General features: G+C 40.1%; 1 protein-coding gene and 1 long non-coding RNA gene across 3 annotated transcripts in view; one reads left to right on the top strand and one right to left on the bottom strand.

Annotated features, from left to right (window-relative positions):
- Positions 1-322: 322 nt before the first annotated feature.
- On the bottom strand, positions 323-6,378 carry tmem161a (transmembrane protein 161A). Its single transcript, XM_020081194.2, has 11 exons — positions 6,236-6,378; positions 5,634-5,737; positions 5,458-5,541; positions 4,737-4,828; positions 4,361-4,517; positions 3,919-4,134; positions 3,622-3,765; positions 3,403-3,516; positions 3,097-3,271; positions 2,866-2,962; positions 323-2,738 (listed from the first exon to the last, which is right to left on the bottom strand). Exons 1-11 carry the CDS (start codon positions 6,236-6,238, stop codon positions 2,434-2,436), a joined length of 1,491 nt encoding a protein of 496 aa, XP_019936753.1. The 5' UTR covers positions 6,239-6,378; the 3' UTR covers positions 323-2,433.
- A 10,339-nt stretch (positions 6,379-16,717) lies between these two features.
- The window catches only part of LOC109625756 (uncharacterized), a 38,787-nt gene continuing 35,482 nt past the window's right edge, over positions 16,718-20,022 (top strand). The window contains exon 1 of one of the 2 annotated variants that reach the window (XR_011240640.1): positions 16,718-18,076. This is a non-coding gene — a long non-coding RNA (uncharacterized lncRNA). The remainder of the gene's footprint in view (positions 18,077-20,022) is intronic. The other variant, XR_002202483.2, reaches the window with a different exon arrangement.

Genomic DNA, 20,022 nt, shown 5'->3' with positions numbered 1-20,022 from the left:
GATTTTAGCCTGCACTGACAAAGGGGGGGGGAGGTATTTGGATGCAATTTGTGTGAAATAACGTTCAGGAAATAAAACTGTTCATCTTGGCTGTTGGGTCATATTTCTTCCCGGGGCTTCAGGGGGAATGGGGTTCATAGTAATTAACAGTGATTAAAGAATGATCTTCTCAGGAGGTTGGGGTCAGGGGTCAGGGACCGGCACAGCGGCGAGACGCTCCATTGTCATGCGTGATGACTTTTGTCAAATCGCAGCCACGATCCTGAAAAGGAAATGTTTTATCAGCGACATCTCCCACGCTCCTCAGTGGATCAGACTGACGTGATCATAATGTTTTTTTATTAAGCCATACAAACAAAACTTAAAATGTTCAGGTTACAGCCAAAGGTTTGCACACCATGCATTCAGAAAAATATTTTAAAAAAGAAGCAACTTTTTCATATGACCTTCACAGTATGATGATTTCAGAGCGTTCAATTCAAATATGCTACCTACAACAAAAACACACAAAACCAAAAGCGTGCCACAAACAAAAGGGTTGAAACATTTGTATCATTCTAAACGACAGTAGTGAATGTATCATAAATAAATAAATACAACACACTAATGCAAAACCTATTTAGATTGAATGCTACATGTACACAACTGATTGGCAATAAAACTAGTAAATTCAGCTAAAGTCACTGCAACTACAAATGTTGCAAAAATGAGAAGTAAAACAACTGAGTCTGGAGTGTTTCATCCGTCAACAGATTGCATTCATTCTCATTATATATATCAACAAGGAGGAAGGAGATTTTAAATCCCTCAACTCCCAGGCACTTAGGAAATCCGAAGGAGACTTGTTTAGAAAAGCTCAAGTTCAGTTTTCACTGATGCATGTTCAGCTGCATTTAAATTCAATAGGCTGGATCTGAGATTTACTACTTCGTCACAACTAAAGCATTAAAAGCAGAAAAAGATCATTAAAAAAAACATTTAGCACTCTTAAATCGGTTCCTTAAGTGAGACAAAACATCCCTTTAAAATAACATAAAAATAAAGTGTCTTTTCTACACTGGGACAAATACTAATGCTCGACCTGGTATTATTAAATATCTTAAATGCAGCATTTGATGGTCTGGTCAGAACAATGTGGGGAACACTGGCATAGATATGTCTGATAAAATGCAGAAAATGTTTTATTGAAGTAACTGGTAGATAATCACAAAGTAAGATTAGTGGGTTAGTTGGCTGTCTTAGGGCTTGACTCTTGATTTCTTGATATCATGAAACAGGCTCACTTTTAACTGCAATAGAAAATATATAATCTTCTCTTTGGCTATGAGCGATATAATAAACGATTTTATATGATCACCTGTTGACATACTTTTAGTTAACAAATAGTTTACTACATGTACAACCTCAATAGTGATTATAGCTGCATATTGACTGTACACAGCACTGAGCTCACTGTTAATCTGTTATCTCAGGATATAACGTGCATCATTTTCAGTCAGATCAAGCATTTACTTCTATTTTATACATCTATTTGCTTTAACAGAAGGAGGAACTTCAATTAATGTTTTTAAGCTTATCACTTTTAACAATTTAACTAGTGAACATGATTAAACCACAAAACATATTTTTAAGGCCTAAGTTATAATTTGTACATTTATTTGTAGCTGCACTTTGACAACATTGAATGGTTTCTACAGTCTATTATTCTATTGTACTTGATAAGTGATTATCAGCAGCTAAAATGTGGCGTGGCTGGTATTGTCTTGTGTGTATATAGTGTGGTTCAGAAAGATTGTGTGTGAACAAAGCATTACACGTGTTTAGCTGATGATGAAATGAAGGTCAAGTTTTAAGATAGTATTCATGATGGGATACACAAATACTCATGTAATAATATGTCATTACTGCTGAGTGAATGGGTCAGAATGTCAACATCTTGCCAGACATCACGTTTTGTTTTGTTGTGGCCGATCTGTTCATATTTCACTTCACTGAGCATTATGTAGTTCTATTGCAATAGCCTCGTCTTCCCACAGCTGGAAGTATGAACATGCTCATAGCCGGATCAGTCAACTCACAGGGAAGTGAGACAGTTGTTATCCAGCTTTGTGACACTTTTGTTCGGACAGAGTAAAGCCAGGAAACCCAAAGAAAGCCAGACTAAGTTAACCTGCCTCCTGATACAGGCTCCAGTTCTGTCTGTATATTGATACCAGTAGTATGCTGGTCATTAAAAGTCATAGAGCAAATCTGCAGTGCCCACTACTGTTTTTTCAGTTCTTCTGTTCGAACCAAAAATCAGAGCATTCTGTCTCTAGTTGTGTGTTTTAATGAAATGTCCCACCTCTGCAGCATCAACACAATGCAACAGTACAACAATAGCTGAGGGCTATGGTTGCATTGCAGGTACAGCAGCACGGCGCTCTGGTTTCCTCAGTTCTGCATGAGGTACTGGTGGAAGTAGATGCCAAACAGAGAGCTGATGACCTGACAGGCCGCCACCCACCAGGTGAGGAAGGCGAAGAAGCCTCGGAAGAAAAGTGGAGTGAGGACAGACCGCAGCGCTGTGAAGGTCGCCGACAGGTGAGCTACTGTGGCCTGGATGTCTTCCTCCATGTCCTCTACCCCCTCTTCATCATCATCAAGACTGCCAGGGAGCACAGGCGCCGCTGTGGGCATCACCAGAGCCGGGGTGACCCCGGGGATCTCTTCTGCACCTGTTCCCCAAGAGAAGTCCCCTGTAGGGGTCATAAAAGATCAGTTACTATATATATTGGTCTGAAGCTGTAGCCATTTCAGCTATTTCCAGACTTTATTCTAAAAAACAGAGGATCTTTCATTAATACAGAGTAGCATTTTACTTACCTAGTGCCTTGAGTGACAGTGTGGAAAAGAGGATTAGAAAAATAGGAACCAAATACTGGAGAGTGATGACAGTCAGATAGCAAAACACACGTGTAACCTGAAAAACAGGACGTTACATTACAGAGTTTGAAAATCTAAACTCAAAAGTAAACCAAAAACTCAACTCTCATTTGTTCAAATGTACATGTTTATGGCTCATTTGTTACATAAAACATAAATATAGGGTCTGACCTTCTTCTGAATGTCAATGGCAGCGATGCGTCCCGCTTCCTTCTTCATCTGCTCCACCCACTTCGGAGCCAGGTTGAGGTACGCCTGCAGGTGGTAGCGAGTCAGTGCTAAGCGCAGCACACACAGCACCACGATGATCCACAGACGCATGCTGTCGAATACTGCACTGGGAACTCTGCAGGGGAGGAGGCGCAGCAAAAAGTCGGCACAAGCCAGATACCCATTAGAAACTGTTTGGACGCAACCTTGCATTTGTTGATCGTTGTTTTAGTTTAGAGAATTGATGTTGCGTATATCTGCTCTCACATTGTGACAGAGGTCTTCCCCAGGGGTGCGTTGGCCAGGAAGTCTCTTGCAATGGGTTTCACCCAGAGAACCAATACAATGACTGGAGACAGGAAACTTATTTGCAGCAGAATCCTGTGGGAAATATTAGGGACACCGCTAAGAGCTAAATACTAATATTTTTTCCCCTAATAAGGCATGAAGGACAGTTTTTTGCAGTGGAAATTGATGGCGTCCTACTGGATGAGTGGTCGGTCTGAGTTCATCTGTACAGCATCAAGATGAGTCTGAGCCAGTCGCAGTCCAGGGAAAGCCAGCAGAGCGCCGATGTAGGCACAGACAGCGGCGAGACCAAGCTTCACCGTCAGCTTCGTCACTGGGATTCTGAAGTCAAAACAACAACAAACGGTTAGCTACCACAGAGATACATCAATAACAGTCTGGCACTGACCCATGCAGTGAACTAAGCTAAAGTGGTGAGTCTCATATTCAGCTTTAGAAAGCAGTCATTCAGTCACTGGTTGGATTTGTACTTACGACCAGTCAGCGTAGCCCTGCTGTTTGGCAAAGATTTCCAAGTTGTCAAAGAGGTTGGAAAAGCCCGACTCCAGGCCGAACTCCAGGTAATCCTCTCTGACCACCAGCACCAGCATGGCGATGAGCAGAGACAGAAAACCAAAGGCGAGGCACACGGACCGCTCGCCGCCTTCTTCAGAGCGGAAATAGTGACTCATCAGAGTGTGAAGGGTCTTTCTGAGTGTTGCAGGTTAAGGACAAACTATGGTAAGGACAAAGCAGTACTCATCCATACTGCATAGTCTCCATACTGTACACGATAGTGAGGGGCAGATCCCAGAGAAGCGGGTATCGCAGGGCCAACATACAGAAACAAACAACCATACACACTCACAATCGCACCTACGAGTCAACGAGTGTCTGTTAAATTTTGATTTGAGATTGCTTCACAGTTGAAGGATACAGACTGAAGAGAACAGTCAGGACACACCAGAGAGCTCCAATATTGACCTCTTTGCTGGCATCCACCACATTGTAATAACACTCAGTGAACAGGAAGACACCCGTTGCATAGATGGCAAAATCTACCAGCCACTGATATTCCAGGAAGAAGCGCAGAACTGAGAGTAGAAACAAGGACAAAAAGAACATTAGTATTCTTCTTTGGGCTCGAGCTGTTGATCTAAATTAGATTTCATTCAATGCTTTGACAGAGGAACAATAAAAAGCACAATATTTTAAATGCATTTTGGGTTGCTTGTGAGCTTACAGCTGAGCCTAGGCAGTGTTTGTACTTGCACAATGCCGCTATAGTGTCGACAGGGCAGTGTTTGTTTTACCAAGAGCATCAATGACATTAACTGGAGCTTTTTCCAGGTGAAGGTCAATGTCTTTTGGCACAGTGAGAGGCTTGCTTTCTCCATTCTGCCGTCTGGAAATAACACAAAGAGAACACGTGGTCATGTTAGAAACAAATGTGCATTTGTTATGGAGTTTTATGAGTAATAAAAACTAAGATAGACACTTGCTAGCCTGACTGGAGTGGGCATTTAGCTCAGAGGTTAAGTAAAGCACAGGAAACAAATACAACTATGCAACTTTATTTCAAAGAGCACAGGATCAATAAGTATAATAGTAGTTTAGAAGATATCTTCCTCTAGGCCCCGAAAGAGTGTGAGCGGTGTCAGGAGGGGCGAATTAAACAATGCAGGGTGCAACATTCTGCTACAGTGGACAGATTTCCATTATTTGGAAATAAAATATAGACAAATTAATGACACTGTAAGGAGTAAAAATATGTTTGGTTCCTAGAGAAACAGTAGCAGGTTAAAGAAGGTGAGCTTAGAAAGCAGTTCTTCATACGTGGACAAGGACATGTGTGAGTTCACACAGCTAAAAGAAAATGGCCACATTCCAGACGACCTGAGATGTATTGAGGCATTTGTGTTTGTTCACAAATGAACTTGGTGCAGGCTATTTGAGAGCAGATCTCTCAGGATGGATGTAAATACCAAGTCTGAACGAGGTGTTGCATTAATGTGACTTTGCCCTGACTCCCACCTGTCTCTCCTGTTCTGTTTGGGCATCTGCTTCCCGGCCAGTGCACACAGCTCTCCTTCTGAAGGGTGTTTGAACCGGAACAAACTGGATGAAAACAGCAACCACATGTATATAAACAGTGCACAGCAAGTAACCTGTATATAGATGCACACATCAGATTATAGTTGTGACAGTACCTGCCGCTGCAGAGGAGCCAGCGTGCAAAAGAGCAGTGCGGAGCCATCTTCTGCATGATGCTGGCAGCCAGCAAGCTGACCACGAGCTGAACCCCGATCAGAGCCTGTCAGAGGAAACACTTAACATGAGACGCTCCATCTGTCTGTGTGTGTGTGTGTGTGTGTGTGTGTGTGTGTGTGTGTGTGTGTGTCAGTGTGTAATGCATCACGCAGCTGGAGAGCCTTGTCTACAACTGTGGCAGTCTGTCATCATGACACTACAATGTGTTGACTCAGCACAAGACACAGGAAAGTTCAAGCAGGACGTGGATTTAGCTCAATAAAAGCTAAGCTAACTCACAGATTCAAATCTACTCGCTTAAAATCGAGCAGTTTAAAAGTGAACGAAAGTGAGCTAACACGTTCAACTACCTCGAATAGAGAACGTGTTGCAGCTAAACTTCACCACCTGTCACTGCTGCAGGCGTGAGCTAGCTACCTAGCGTTAGCATACAGCCCCCGACCGCAGTTAGCAACACGGACTGAATGGGCTCGTTGGTGGATTTAACAGCAGAGTGTTGACACGGAGGAAAGCATGTGAATGTAGCAGGCTGTGATTTTACCATTTCCTCTGCGGAGAGACGCGTTTCAAGCCAAACTGTGCTCAGCGGCTCCTCTTCTCCAGCTGACAGCTGCACCAGCACACGTGAATCTGAGCGGTGTCCCGGATGTACTACCGGAGTCACGCGCTGCGTTCAGGTGCTCGGATAAAGCTCTGTGAATTCTACGTGTTGTAAAGCCCTTCAGCCCGAAACAGAGTGTATTGAACTCCTGCGGTACAACTCAGAGGAGTGGGGTAAGGAAGTAGCCACGGTGCTTAAGTACTGTGCTTTAAAAGTATTTTTAAGTCGCCTGGGTTTCAAGAATTCTGTGTTTCGTCGGTTTATTCTGCTGCTGTAGTGACTTTTGTGAGTGTTACACATTAACATTACATGATATGAGTGAGACCTCAAGCTGAGTCCCTGTCTTGTTTGAATATTTGAAATAATCCTTGTTGAATTTTATATCAGTTTGAATTGCAAAACTATTACTTACAGTATTTTTCCATATTGTTTTATTAAGGAGCCTATAAATTAGATTAGGATTTTGATACCATACAACTTTTTTTACAGCAGCCATTTTGACATGGAATAGTCGGTAAACACAGGAGTTACTAATCACAAAATGGCTGCTGTAAAAAGGGTCTATTGCTGCTAACTAAATAGCACTTGTCAAAGCACATTATTAGTTATTGGCTGCAGTGTTTCAAAACAACTGTGCTTCAGAATGTCGGCTCAACTTGGAAACATTGGTGTTGAGCATCCCATCTCTACTCTGGTCTCATACGATGCTTTTCCTCAAGTTACGATAATTTTAAGCTTCTGGTGCGATACTTTAATCTTTCCCATCTGGTAACGCTGGTAGGCCTCCGGTATGTCAATCAATATCATGATAATCAATAATTATCATGATTAATGTCACATTATTATTTCTTTTAGTCTTTAAGTTCAAAGATTGACTTTTGCTCCTCATTCAGTTTTTTAAACTCTTCTTTCTGGACAGAGAATGAATAAACACAACCTCTTACTCTACTTACATACTTCATTAAGATCATGTCGATTATATTGAACCATTGCTACATTGCTATTTATGAAAGTTAAATTGTGATAATTATTGATATAGTTTTATCCCCCCCTTGAATTAAAACCCCTGCATAATGATGGTTAGATGTCCTTGTGCTGTTAAATCAGCTCTGATGCATACACTGCACCAAACCTCCAAAGTTTTCTTGTGATGTGGCACCTTGACTTTAGGATCCAATTCTTAAAGGTCTGTTTATTGTAAAGTGGGATATCCATGAATTGGGTGCACTTTTCCAGCCCAGTTCGATGAGATATCTGAGGAATTTCATGGCCAAGTCAACTCCTTGAACCCTTTGTCATGTCCCTCTTACTATTCCTGAACAGTTTTTGCAGTGCAGCAGTGGATATTATCCTGCTGAAAGAGAAAAAGTAACATCCACATGAATGCCAGGACCCAAGGTTTCATCTCTTCATCTCGCATCATCAGATTGCCTCCGCTGCCTTGCCTTCTTCCCATAATCCATCCTGGTGCCATCTCTTTCCCAGGTAAACAACGCTCACAGACCCAGCCATACACAAGATGTCAAGAAATAAACTAGATTCATCAGATGAGGCCACCTTCCTCCATTGCTCTATGGTCCAGTTCTGAAATTCATGTGCCCATTTAGGTGTTTTTGAAGGTGTACAGGGGTCTTAATAGTTGTCTTTTAGGTCAGGCATATCTATTCTGCTCAAACAGAAAAAGAATAGAACATTCAGTTGGAAACTAGTTCAACAGTTTTAATTTAAAAGCCTGCTCCCCCTGCTCCTCATTTCTAATTAAAATGTAAGATTATATCCAACTTAGTTCCTTGTTCTTTCTCAACACCCCTGAATGCCCTGCTAATGATAATCTCCACGTTTTATGCTCCCACCACCATGTATCTTAACATTTCATTGGATGAAAACAAACATTATGCAAATTTCAAGGTTTAAAATCTCTTCTCACCGCTGAGGAATTAAAGCACACAGACACCAGGGAGAGGAGGAAAGAAGAGGAGGGCAGTATTTTGATGTAAAAATGTATTAAAGAATTATTTTTCTATTAAGATGGATCAAAATGTGGGAGAGAGCTTTACAACAACAACATGTTTGGTATAGCATGTGCTGTATAAAACCAAGCGATTCCTTTGTAATTTGTTAAATGCATTGAGATGATGTCTTAGCCGCAGATTATAATAAGCCATGAGGTGTTTTGGGAGTAATGTAGGGGAACGACGACGACTCTGGGTGCATTGGTGCATCCTACATGTGTGGCATGCTTGGTCAATCGGGATGAGAATGATTGTCTGCACACATACGCACGCACACACAAACACATGCACACTGTGTACATGCATTATAATGTCAGCTCATCCTCTGCACAATGCAGAGGCCCCATATGCCTCCGACAGTGCCGAGTGTTTCTAGCAGCACGCCCTCCGAAGATCTCTTACCAAAACCATTCACCGCATTCAAATCTGTGTTTAGCATGTGTGTCCATGTTATTTGGGTGGTCTGCCCGAGTTTGATTGAATTCCCATTTTTCCCTGCTAATTGGTGGCACCCCTTCTGCTGAAGATGTGTCTGATCCTTTGGCCCCTGAATTTGCGCAGGAGGCCGTGACATTTCAGTGAGAGCTGCGAGTTTAATCAAACAGAGCTTTGTGCGACGAGGCAGCAGCATCTCTGGTGGGCATGTTTACGCACCGCTGGGCAGGCATCTGTAAACACGAACAACATAAAATGAGTTGTTTAGCTCCGTATCAATACTCTGTGTGGTTTTTTGATCTCTATGAGTGTTTTGATGCAACCCTGGTCTTTACCCCGAGGCAATTAGTCGATGAAATTCTGAGGGGAAATGAAGTGATCTTGCTTTAATCAGTATTTTTGCATATTGCCTTTAAGGGTGGAACGAAGGTGCTTGTTTATCCTGCTCTTTATGCTGCCGAAGATAAGTACACAAACATTATACTCTACATGGACTGATGATAAATGGTATTCAAGCATTTAATGACCTTGTTGTGTATGAGAAATACGTACGTTTTACTCATTGCCATAGCATCCTCTAATATTTACTTTCTTTAAATGCCAAAATTAGCCATAGACTCAAACCGAAAAAGACTCAGAAGTATACATTTGCCCAACCTCTAAAACGCCTTTGACACTGTGAGAAGAAACGTCTCTGTCTGGGTGGAAAAACACTTCCATCATTATCATCTTTTACACAAATGCTAATCCCTCTGCCATGTTAGCCATCTGTAGCTGAAGTGGCGTGGCAGAAATTACTGAGGAAAATGGACACAAATAAAATGCTAATTCACCGCGGAATACAAGTGGCTCCCCTCCCTCTGCGCGGCTCGGGGGCCTCCCGGTTCCCACACCACTTCCCTGTCTCCCTCCCAGGGTGCTGCTGGGATACTGGCGGCTGCTTCTGAGCCCGCAGCAGGGACGCAGCCCTCCCATTGGCCTGTCTTTGTTTGCCGCCCTATGCATGGTATTCATTGCCTGATTTGAATATATGCAAATGCTGCAATGGTGCCCCGTCAAAGGAAACTCCCACCACCACTGTGGTTTTTTTTCTCCCTTCATTTTCCCCGCTCTTTTCCTTTTTGTCTCATTCCTAAATGCTGCCTGCTCTGCAGTGTGGAGGGAACTGTGGGAACCAGCGATGGAGGGTTAGATTTGCTTTGTCACAGGGGATTTATTTATAGGACGAGTGACTCATGACTGTTAATTAGCAGACATGGACATACTGTATATCACAGGGAAGAGACGAGAGGGAAAGAGCCTTTAAAGTCCATGCAATGGTGATTCACCATCTTTTCACCTGATCACTCTTTATTATCTTTACTGAACACAATCAAACCAAACTCAAGGTTGTGAATGTCAGACATGATGTACAGGAGATGTATGTACTTCTGTCAGATAGCATGTGTCACTCACATAGCATGGTATGTGTCTTGTTGATTGTGCTTTAGTCATTTCAATTATATTCAACATATTGGGTATGGATTTTTGTTAAAATTTCTACTGTAAACAAGAACCACCATGTCAAAGTCCATTCAAAGATAGAATAGAATGATACCGTAATAGAGAAGTATGACTATCCTGCACCTGCCTTTTTTATTACCACCACCAAGGAGGTTATGTTTTACCCCTGTCTGTTCAAATAGCATCTTTTCACCATGGTGCCACAAAAGACCTCAGTAAAAACTCGTCAGAACGAGAATAAATCATCTGGATTTAAAATGTCCACTAAAATTGTTCCTGTTCTACCTCAAATCTATGTCGCCAGGAGCCCGATCAGAGACAGTGCGAGGAGCAGCCGTGCTAGATGCTCCACCATGGCTAAAAAGTACAATTTATGATAATAATAATAAACAGTCTTCCATTGTTTCAGTTTAGTTTTGACTCCATCTTTAAACAGACTTGCGTCGAAATTATAATAATAACAGTTAAAAACTTCCGGCATATTCATGTCATGAAATCACTGCAGTTTTCAGTTTGCAAATGGGTCTGGAAAGAAACCATTCAAATTTGGTGCAAATCCTGATCCAGTTATTTTTAAAAACTTTCTTTAACGTCAATTTTCCCAGAAAATAATAAATGTACCTTTTTTTTTCAACTTAATGTTTATTGGCCAAAGTTAAACATAGACACATTCAAGTTTTGACAACATTTTCTTGTGTTATATATGATATTGCTTCCATGTCTCTTTCCTCCAAATTTACAAACACCCTTTAGCTTTACTCTCTTCCAGGCACTTGTTCAAACTCTACGACCAATGCTACCCATACACATCTTCACCTCTACCCTCATCCATTGCCCTCTGTCCCATCATCGTCTCACTTATCTTAACAGGACATTATTATCCTGGACAAATGTTTTCATACAACAACAGTGAAATGAAAGCAGAAAGGGAAAAAAAACATCTAATGACTCAGAACAAACAGGTAAAACAAAAATTCATGGTCTCAGTATAAGAACCAGGCACATTTAGAGAACTGATATGAGTGTGACATTTGGTGCAGCTCGATTGAACCTAAGAGGACCTTGTGTTATAGCCTCAATTTAACGATACACATCTGCTGTTCTTCTTTTGTGCTGGCCTTAACTACAAACACAGCCAAACACAGCCACAGTGCCGAATGGTTCCATCATAAAGTGTTTGAGCTTACTCTGCACACGTGCACACAAATGAAGCCTGTAAAATGTGTGATCCAGAGGCCCCATAGCTGCATATTCACAGACTGTATCTGCGTCTTCTCCCAGATCCTATTCAAACACATGCAGCATTAGTTCGGCCTGATTCTGCTGTAACTTGTTAAGCTGGTACTTTGTCTTGTCCTCACACAGATTCCGGATCACAATGACACGAATGATTGCACACTTATACTGTAATTAAACAAATGTAGTGTTTGTGCTCATGGTCCGATCCCACGGGTGATCCACTGGCCAGCGTGCACAGATGGGTGATGGACATGCACACATGCAGATATGCAGATATACATAAAGATATAAGAATAAAAGTGTACTTTGCCACTTAATGGTATATATTATGCAATTTCCTCTTATCTTTTTGAGCCTATTGAAACTATCTTTGTACTAAATAGATAAAATCTGAAACATCGACTGGCAGCCTCTTTTACACAATATAACACCCTTAAAAATCGAATTCATTCTTTGTCTAGATGTGTGCGGATATATAATATTAATAATAATTTTTTGAACACAACAAGTTTCAAATTGCTACACAACAGGAAACACATAGTTAAAAAAAGAAGGAAGAATATAAATAATCATGATAATAATGATCATAGATGGAACGCATGTTTTTAGCTGAGACTTAAAAGAAGGGTCCGTCCCAGACAGCGTGATATAAGAGGCTATAGACTTTTTATTATAAAGTGATGTTTTCTACTCATCCTTCTCACATTGCTCAATGTTCATATTATGTCAATATAAGACTCTGCTGCTACAACATGCAACACAACCGTCACTTCAACAATTCACCAGTTTTCTCCAAAACTCTCAAACCTTGAAAAGTGATATAAGAGAAGTAAGAAATAATGTGATCACATTTTCAAAATGAACACACACACACGTCTGTGTTCATTCATTTGATTAAAAGTAAAAGTTGGTGAACTGATTTCCTATGGAATCTTTTTCATGGAAAATCACAAACACAAGTGAAACTGTGTCCAACTGTGGCTTTATCCCGGCTTCTTGTTTTAAAGAATACCACCTCGTATGTTGAAACTGATTCAACTGATTCCAAGAGTTTCACATGTGAAGCTTAATGTGTTTGCAGGCCTCTCTCCTCCCCCCAGTGATTTCCCTGCGTGCATTATTATGTTTTGAATGACAATTGTGCACGTCGGCGCTGAGCTTGAACTTGACCGATGGAATTGCCTGGGAAAAGAGGCGCGACTTTGGCCCTTTGCTCCTCTCCTTTATCAAGTGGAGGCTGTTAAGACTGATGTCAGCGCTCATTAACATAAACCTCAGCCTGTTCCCAATTAAACCAGGAAAGCAGGAGGAACCCCAGTCTGTGTTCACATGCTGGGGAATGGACCAACATCTCTCACTCGCTCAGTGCAGGACGGAGCAGAAGACGCTGCCATAATGTAAGTTGATTAAAGTGGTTATAGAATTTTAGTTTTTTTGAGTTTATTTTATTCTGATATAAAAGTTGAAGTTGGTTAAGCTGCTCTTGACAAACTGAAATTAATCTGTTTGAATAATTTGGTTGATTTTGTCAATTTTTGCAAATGTTTCTTTATATGCCTCTTTGTTTTCTGGGTGTGATCATTGCTGATGTTGTAATTGAGACGCCTACACACTTGCAGTTTGTCTCCTGCCTCCACCTGCAGGCTCTAAACTGTGAGTTAGATATTTACTGCATGACGGAGGGGATTCTGGAGACTGCAGTGTAATTTTATTCCAGATTTTCCTGATACGCCATCTTATTGTTCTCTTGAAAGCCTCGACATTAGACCAGTTGATGATTTATGCGACGTGAAACTACAGTTTATCTATATTAGAGTTTTATTCCTCACCTGTTCAGGGATCTAACTGCAGCACTTCAGGGAACGGCATTTGCTTTTGCAGGAATTGGGGCTGTAATAGAAGGAATTGAGGTATAACATCATATGAATATAATGCTGTTATTGTAATATTTGTTTCCATTTTTTAAATTGTCTAGATCGGCAAATATGTTTTCTTCTCAATGAATTAGTCTCCCACAACCATGATATGTGAGTTGCTGCAAAGCTTTACAGCACATGACTCTATGGGACTGAGGACCGATCAGACTTCTCATTCATTGACTCATAACAGATGCACAATGTTATCAGTTGATAAACACTAACAAGATAATCACATTTCAGATTAGAGAGCTTAGAGAGACGCTGCTTCGCTTCATGTTTAAAAATGTTAGTGTTTTAGCTTCATCTGACTATATAAAATATTTAATAGATGAGTTAAACATTTTCTACAGATTTGAGGATATAAGCTCTCATTTACACTATAGGAACACAGTCCAGTTCACTCCAGTGAAAATAGCTGTATAGTCTTTTGGGCAAAGTTTTTTATATATATATATATATATATGAGTTCATCACCTGGATAGCTACAAATAAGTAAAGAACACCAATTTAATGTAAGTAAGTATAAGTATAACCTTTTACAGTGTAATACAAAATAATTATGATAATACATATTTGTGGAATTTTACTAATAGCTCACAATTTTAGGTTTTGGTTCTCTCCAAAATTTATTTAGACAATTTATTTATTTGAAGATTTTAAAATACTCCACGATCTAAATGTATTGGAATTAACTGAAGGAGGATACTTAGGTGCTGATTTGGGGGCTTGACAGAGGGCAGGACAAATATTTGCATGTGTGACCTCTGACACCTTCATGTCCCAGCATCGGGTCAATCCTCTTTGAAGAGCGGCCATTACAATTCCCAGAAGTGCCCACTTGAATTGGACAGTTATTAACAATTGAAGGGAACATGGCTCTGCAGCGTGACCACATACAACAGTCATTCAAATGTGACAGAAATTAACTGATTTATTGTGAAGGAACTTTGAATGAAGAGAAAGCAAGATTTGTGGATTTCTGTCACTGTGGTATATGTGTACATGTGTGTGTGCAGAGCTGCACACCATTTAGTTGTATCTAAATTATTATTTGCATGTCAGAAACAGAAGTAATTTTTTCTTTTTTAAAACAGAAAAAAATGGTTAAATTATATTTTCTCACTTTTATAAAAGAGTTAGACTTCTGAGTGGCAATACAAGCATCAGTCGCCAATAGATTGAGATAAATTAGAAAGTATTGGATTCAATGTTTTTTATTGTCTTAAACAGTCATTTTTATAAAACCAAAAATCGAAATAATTGACTTATATTAATCAGAAACACTTTCAATAAGCCTCTTGCTCTTTGTTCACTAGATGTCCACGAATTACATTTGATGCAGAGTATGTTTTATTGCCTTTAAAGACCAAATTGTTTCTCAAATTCTTATTTCTAAAATATTTGACACAGGACAGTGTATTTTCAACACACTCTTTGTGTAACCACGTGATTTACGACCAATTGTATATCAAAGATGAAAAACGTGTTTGTCTTTTGCTGCAAAAAAGTCTTCTTGTATTAAATTAAATAAGTTAAACACCATAAGCTTGAAGTAATAATGCTATTTATTTATCCACTGTCCTGAAATGTAGATTTATGCATTAAGAGGCTTTATTAAACCTAAATTATTTTAAGATAATGGTCCACATTTTTTCATTAACTCAGATTAAAATACAGGATTTACTGTCCATATTATTCAAACAGCCTCAAAAAATCTCAATAAAGTAGAGCAATTTCAGTTTTTATAAATATTTATAAATCTCAAATTTCTGTAAATCGTTATTGTAGTTTTGCAGCCTGTTGTGAATTTATTCAGCACCAGTCTTATTTCCTGTGTCACTTCTTTTTCATAAATACAAACGCTCTCATGGTGACATAAAAAAACCCAAATAAAAGCCACGATATTTCATCCGTTATTTCTATGAAGCCCAAACATCCCATAATATTATCATTACAAACTCTATTTATAGAATTCTGTACCACACCATTTACTGATGGTATTTTTCACATCAAGTACATCTATGTATTTATTTTACTGGTCGTGTAGGGTAAAGAGGTACTTCTGTTTTCTTTACTCATATTTATATTTATATCAGGTCAATCAGGCGTTCATCGGCAAAACTGTACAATTACAGAATGACGCCTTCTCCTGTGCAGCGTCATGTAGGTCTGTGCCGAGCTGTTGTTCGATACCGTTCATTTATATAAGGACCTCAAGATAAAATACTCATCTTTATACACGTCCATTATCATTATCGGATCATTATTAAACTTCATATTTTCAGATTTCATCAGTATTTCTCTAAATCTGAATTTGAAAAAAGGCCTCACGCACCAAATGCATGTGTATCCATATGTAGAGTTGATTAATCGTAATATATTCGACTGCAAAATCATACATTTTGTATTTATATCATATTGAAGTTGTTGGTTTTTATGCCGCAGTGAGTTTGAGAGTTTATTTAGTTTCGTGTTTAGGATTTAGGCCAATCACACAGGCCCGAGCGTCTTCACCGCCTTCAGCCGATAGATGTCGCTGTTTAGCTGGAATAGTCTGGTTGTGCACTGAGGAGCCTGGTGATCTTTACAGTTTGTCCTCTGTCGTGGGGAGTTTCTCCATCATACAACATGTTCTGTCGTTACCTCCCATGATAGTCCTCGTGTTAACAATCTCGTTAAAGCTTTGCAGTTAAGTTAAATAAAGCAGTCAGCTCCGTTTGAATGATCAGCACATGTAAGGCCCAGTAAGATCGTCTAGCATTTATTTATGACATTAAGCAAACTTCTTATGTGAGAATAGATGTAGAGGACTCTCAGCAGGACAATTTGAATACATAATACCTGAGAGTACAGGTTATCCTGAGTGAGGTTTATAGAGAACACGAGGAATATGTAGGGCTATATAGATAAACAGCAGAATATGATTTTCTAAATAAAAACACTTAAAACGTCATAAATTCTCTGAATAGTCAAAACCATCATTCAGTTCTGTGTAGAAGACTGGATTATACATTACCAATCACTAGGCCTGAATCTGTATAATAATAATTATTATAATAACAATGATTGATGATGAAAATAAGATTATATAAAACCAAAAGACAAACTGTGGCCTATATTCTTAATTATCTTCGGTTTATTTTTACAATAAAATTAATTTTATCACTCACCACACACACACACAATTTTATTTGGACATTCAAAAAAAAAATCAAAAACACTGGGTGGCAAAATATTTTATTTCTACTATAAAGATGTAATAATATTATCAAGGCTTGTGATATTTGTACGCTCAGTAGCAGTAGCAGCAGTTATGTCTTGTAACACACATCTGTCCCCACGAACGAGCCTCCGCATCCCACGCGCTCGTATTGGATAACATATCTGGAATAACCTATCCTGGCGCCTGACGTCAGCACGCAAACAATCACGTTCACTACCGGGGACAGTTTTTGCAGCGCGCACCGGTGACTTATTCATGCGCATACCCTCTGTATTTCTGATCTTGCAGAGCTAATTCAGCGGCTTTAGCTCTGCACTGAGGTTAAGGTTTGGTACACGGCTGTCCACTGTGCGCTCTTTTGCGCACAGGGAGGAAGGAGACGTCGCAACACGTAAAACAACGTGACCCGCAGGAGCCCTGGGGAAGCGTGTGCGTGTGTTGGCGCTGCTGATGCTGCGACAGCACCACCTCACACTCCGCTGCTGCTCTTACACCGTCTCCAGCTCTCCTGGACCGTCTCTCTTTTACGCATCTCTCCTGCAGTCGAACCATATGGGAACTTCAACATTTCAATCTGCAGTCGGTACTGCTGGCTCATGCCAATGTCTGGCTCTGGCTCCTCCTGCGAGCTGGTCACACAGGTGCCTCGTTGAAGCAGAGGTGCACGTTTGGAGATCACTGCTCAGTGTGGCTCTGCTGCCGGCTGACCGTGAGGAGACTCAGAGACGGTGGAGCATGCGGAGGATGAGGAGTGAAGCTGTCTTCTCTATGGCACAGTTGCGGTAACACCCTCTGCCAAGCAGCACGCTGCCATGACGCGCGCTGACATCATATGGCGTCGAGCCTTTGAGCTTCCTGGAGGTGAATCTAAGTTTTGGGTCCGCTGCGTCTGTCTCCCAAAGGTGCTCGGCGGTGCCTTCCTGCAGCTTTGCTCAGCCACACCGGGCTGCGCAGCTCCCACCACCCACCTCCATCAAATGCTGCCGAAAAAGATGATGAGGAAAAAAGGGAGAAGCGTCATTCAAACCGAACAATAGACACCGGTTCACAATGGTTAAATGTTTGGGCTTCTGTGCACGTCGACCACAGAGCGTGTGTGCGTGTGCGTGAGAGAGACAGAGAGAGAGAGAGAGAGAGCAGGGGACCAGCGACGCAGCAGCTCGACGCACACTGTCATCCGAGGCTGCTGTGGAGATGTTGGATGCTGGCAGCGGTCTCTCCTCAGCCTGTTTTGGGGTCAGTAAAGCAGGAGTAACAGCAGTGTTCTTAAAAAACACTCATGGATCTGAGAGAACTCTATAGTTTCTATTCTCAGTCGGTGAAGTCAGACTTGGGTCGCTTGCTGGTTTCCTCCCAGGACTTTGGGCTTTTATTGTTTGATAGAAAGTTGCGTAAATATACTGAGTGGACTTGAACCGGAGATGTGGGATTTACTCGAAGTTTATGACCCGTAAGTATGTTTTTATTTGTATTAGTAATTTATGGATTTGTGATGGTTTTAACCTTAAGGCTATGAGAAATGTGAGTCAGCTGTCAAGGCATATGTTCCTATAATATAATTTAATATGATATAATGTAATATATTAGTGTTGTTAAAATAATAATATAAATTTCAATAAAACCTGACAGAATGGTTAAAGTAAAATAGAAACTCGCAGTGGCTGAGTGGCAGCAGGCTGCTCCATCCCACTCTGGAGCATCCATTGAGGGAGACGAGGCGGGCTGAGTGGCCCCAGAGCTGCGTTTAGAGAGCAAACAGTTGTGTGATTGTCAGCAGAGCCTGGGAAAATCTCCCCTCGGCTGGGAGGTGGAGGGACTTGACGCCAGAGCCTCTTGTTAAAAAGACTTGTGTGCTCCCAGACACCATTGTGATGCTAATGAACACCAGCACGTTGTTGAACTTGGTGTTGACTTTTTTTTCTGTCTTTCTTTCATTCTTTGGGCGTTTTTTTCTCTTGCCCTCTCTCTCTTTTTAGTCACTTGTTTGTGGGAAAAACTTCTCCGGAGCTACAGTGTGAAATTAATTAATCAGGCCTTTGCAGCTCGACACAATAGAGATCCAGCAAATTCTTGGAATTATACAACTTTTATTCATCACTTCTATTCGTTTACTTTCGTACAAACCTGCTCTGAAGACAGACAACTGCTACTGGATTATTTTGTAAAATTTACATTTACATGGATGAGAGATTATTTTGAACCACAGTCATTTTTTTTATATGCTGTATTTTTCAAAGTCTAATATGTTGAATATAATATGATAGTAATATTTTTGATATATTGCTATGATTTAGATTATTATTGTAAACAAAATAAATCCAACAAAATATAATTATAATTTTAAATAAATAAACTTTCCTTCTTTCATACAGTGCAACAGGTGTAGGCCTACTGTAAAATGTACAGCACCTATTTATTTTCTGCTACGTTATATTAAAAATACACAATTTCGCATGTTATAAAAAATATAAAACATAACACATGACGTTATATTCATTCTAGAGCCAATAAGCTGTATTTTAAATGTAACTCACATCAACTCGGTTAGACACATAGTTGTGTTATAGATATAACTAATTAATAGTCAACATAAAATAATAGAATTTGATGTAAAAACTAGGCTGATATAAATTGAATATTTACATTTAATATTATATAGCCTATTGTATATCTGTTTATTCTGCCAGTTATGGAAAAAAAATCACATTTAGTTCATGAAGTATATTGGATCATCACTGTCACTGTGGTTTATTTAATTGTTCCAGTAAAAGAAAAATTTCCATGTAGGTGAATATTCTGTTTCACGCACTCTGCTGAATTTATGTAACTTCTCGCACAGAGTATGATCATTATTTTGTCCGTGTTATTTATTGTCACTCAGGTTTAATTTCCCAATTGTGATTCATTAGATTGTATAAGACTTTGGTGGATTTAGATTTACCTGAACAAACCCCAGACGAGCGTTTCTCTTTACGCCCTTTAACTTCGAACCAGCGCTGTGGATTCATTTCATTGGTTTCAGCACCAAGGACAGAGACCGTGCTTTTCACTGCAGGTGCTGAACTTCAGGCTCCGCTGGTGCTCACACAAATCAAACATACAAACACAATCTAATGCAACTGCTTCCTGAATAATTATTATTCCTCTAACTGAAGGTAACAATTAGTTACATGGATAGTTTTAGTCGCAGCTCGGGTGTGTTGTCCCTTTTCAAAATACTTTTTATTTAAATACATCCTTGATGTCCTCTGATCCCCACAGTGAATCACAGTATTTAACAAACAATATAAAAACAACAGAGCGTCCTGTGAAAGAAGAATAAGGTGGCTGACATTGTTTTTTTTGAGACGTGAATGAGCAGTAATTTCTCCCGAGGAGCAAAAGGGAAGTAAACAT

Source organism: Paralichthys olivaceus, chromosome 3 (assembly GCF_024713975.1).
Source record: "Paralichthys olivaceus isolate ysfri-2021 chromosome 3, ASM2471397v2, whole genome shotgun sequence".
Classification (NCBI taxonomy): Eukaryota; Metazoa; Chordata; class Actinopteri; order Pleuronectiformes; family Paralichthyidae; genus Paralichthys; species Paralichthys olivaceus.
Note: the sequence above shows the minus strand (reverse complement) of the source record. Positions and strands in the feature narration are given on the sequence as shown.

Excerpts from the sequence above, each read along its gene's own strand:
- tmem161a (XM_020081194.2), bottom strand. Across the intron at positions 3,272-3,402 it reads GGGAAGACCTCTGTCACAAT|AGTTCCCAGTGCAGTATTCG; the intron begins GTGAGAGCAGAT and ends CCTCCCCTGCAG. Across the intron at positions 2,963-3,096 it reads CCATTGACATTCAGAAGAAG|GTTACACGTGTGTTTTGCTA; the intron begins GTCAGACCCTAT and ends CCTGTTTTTCAG.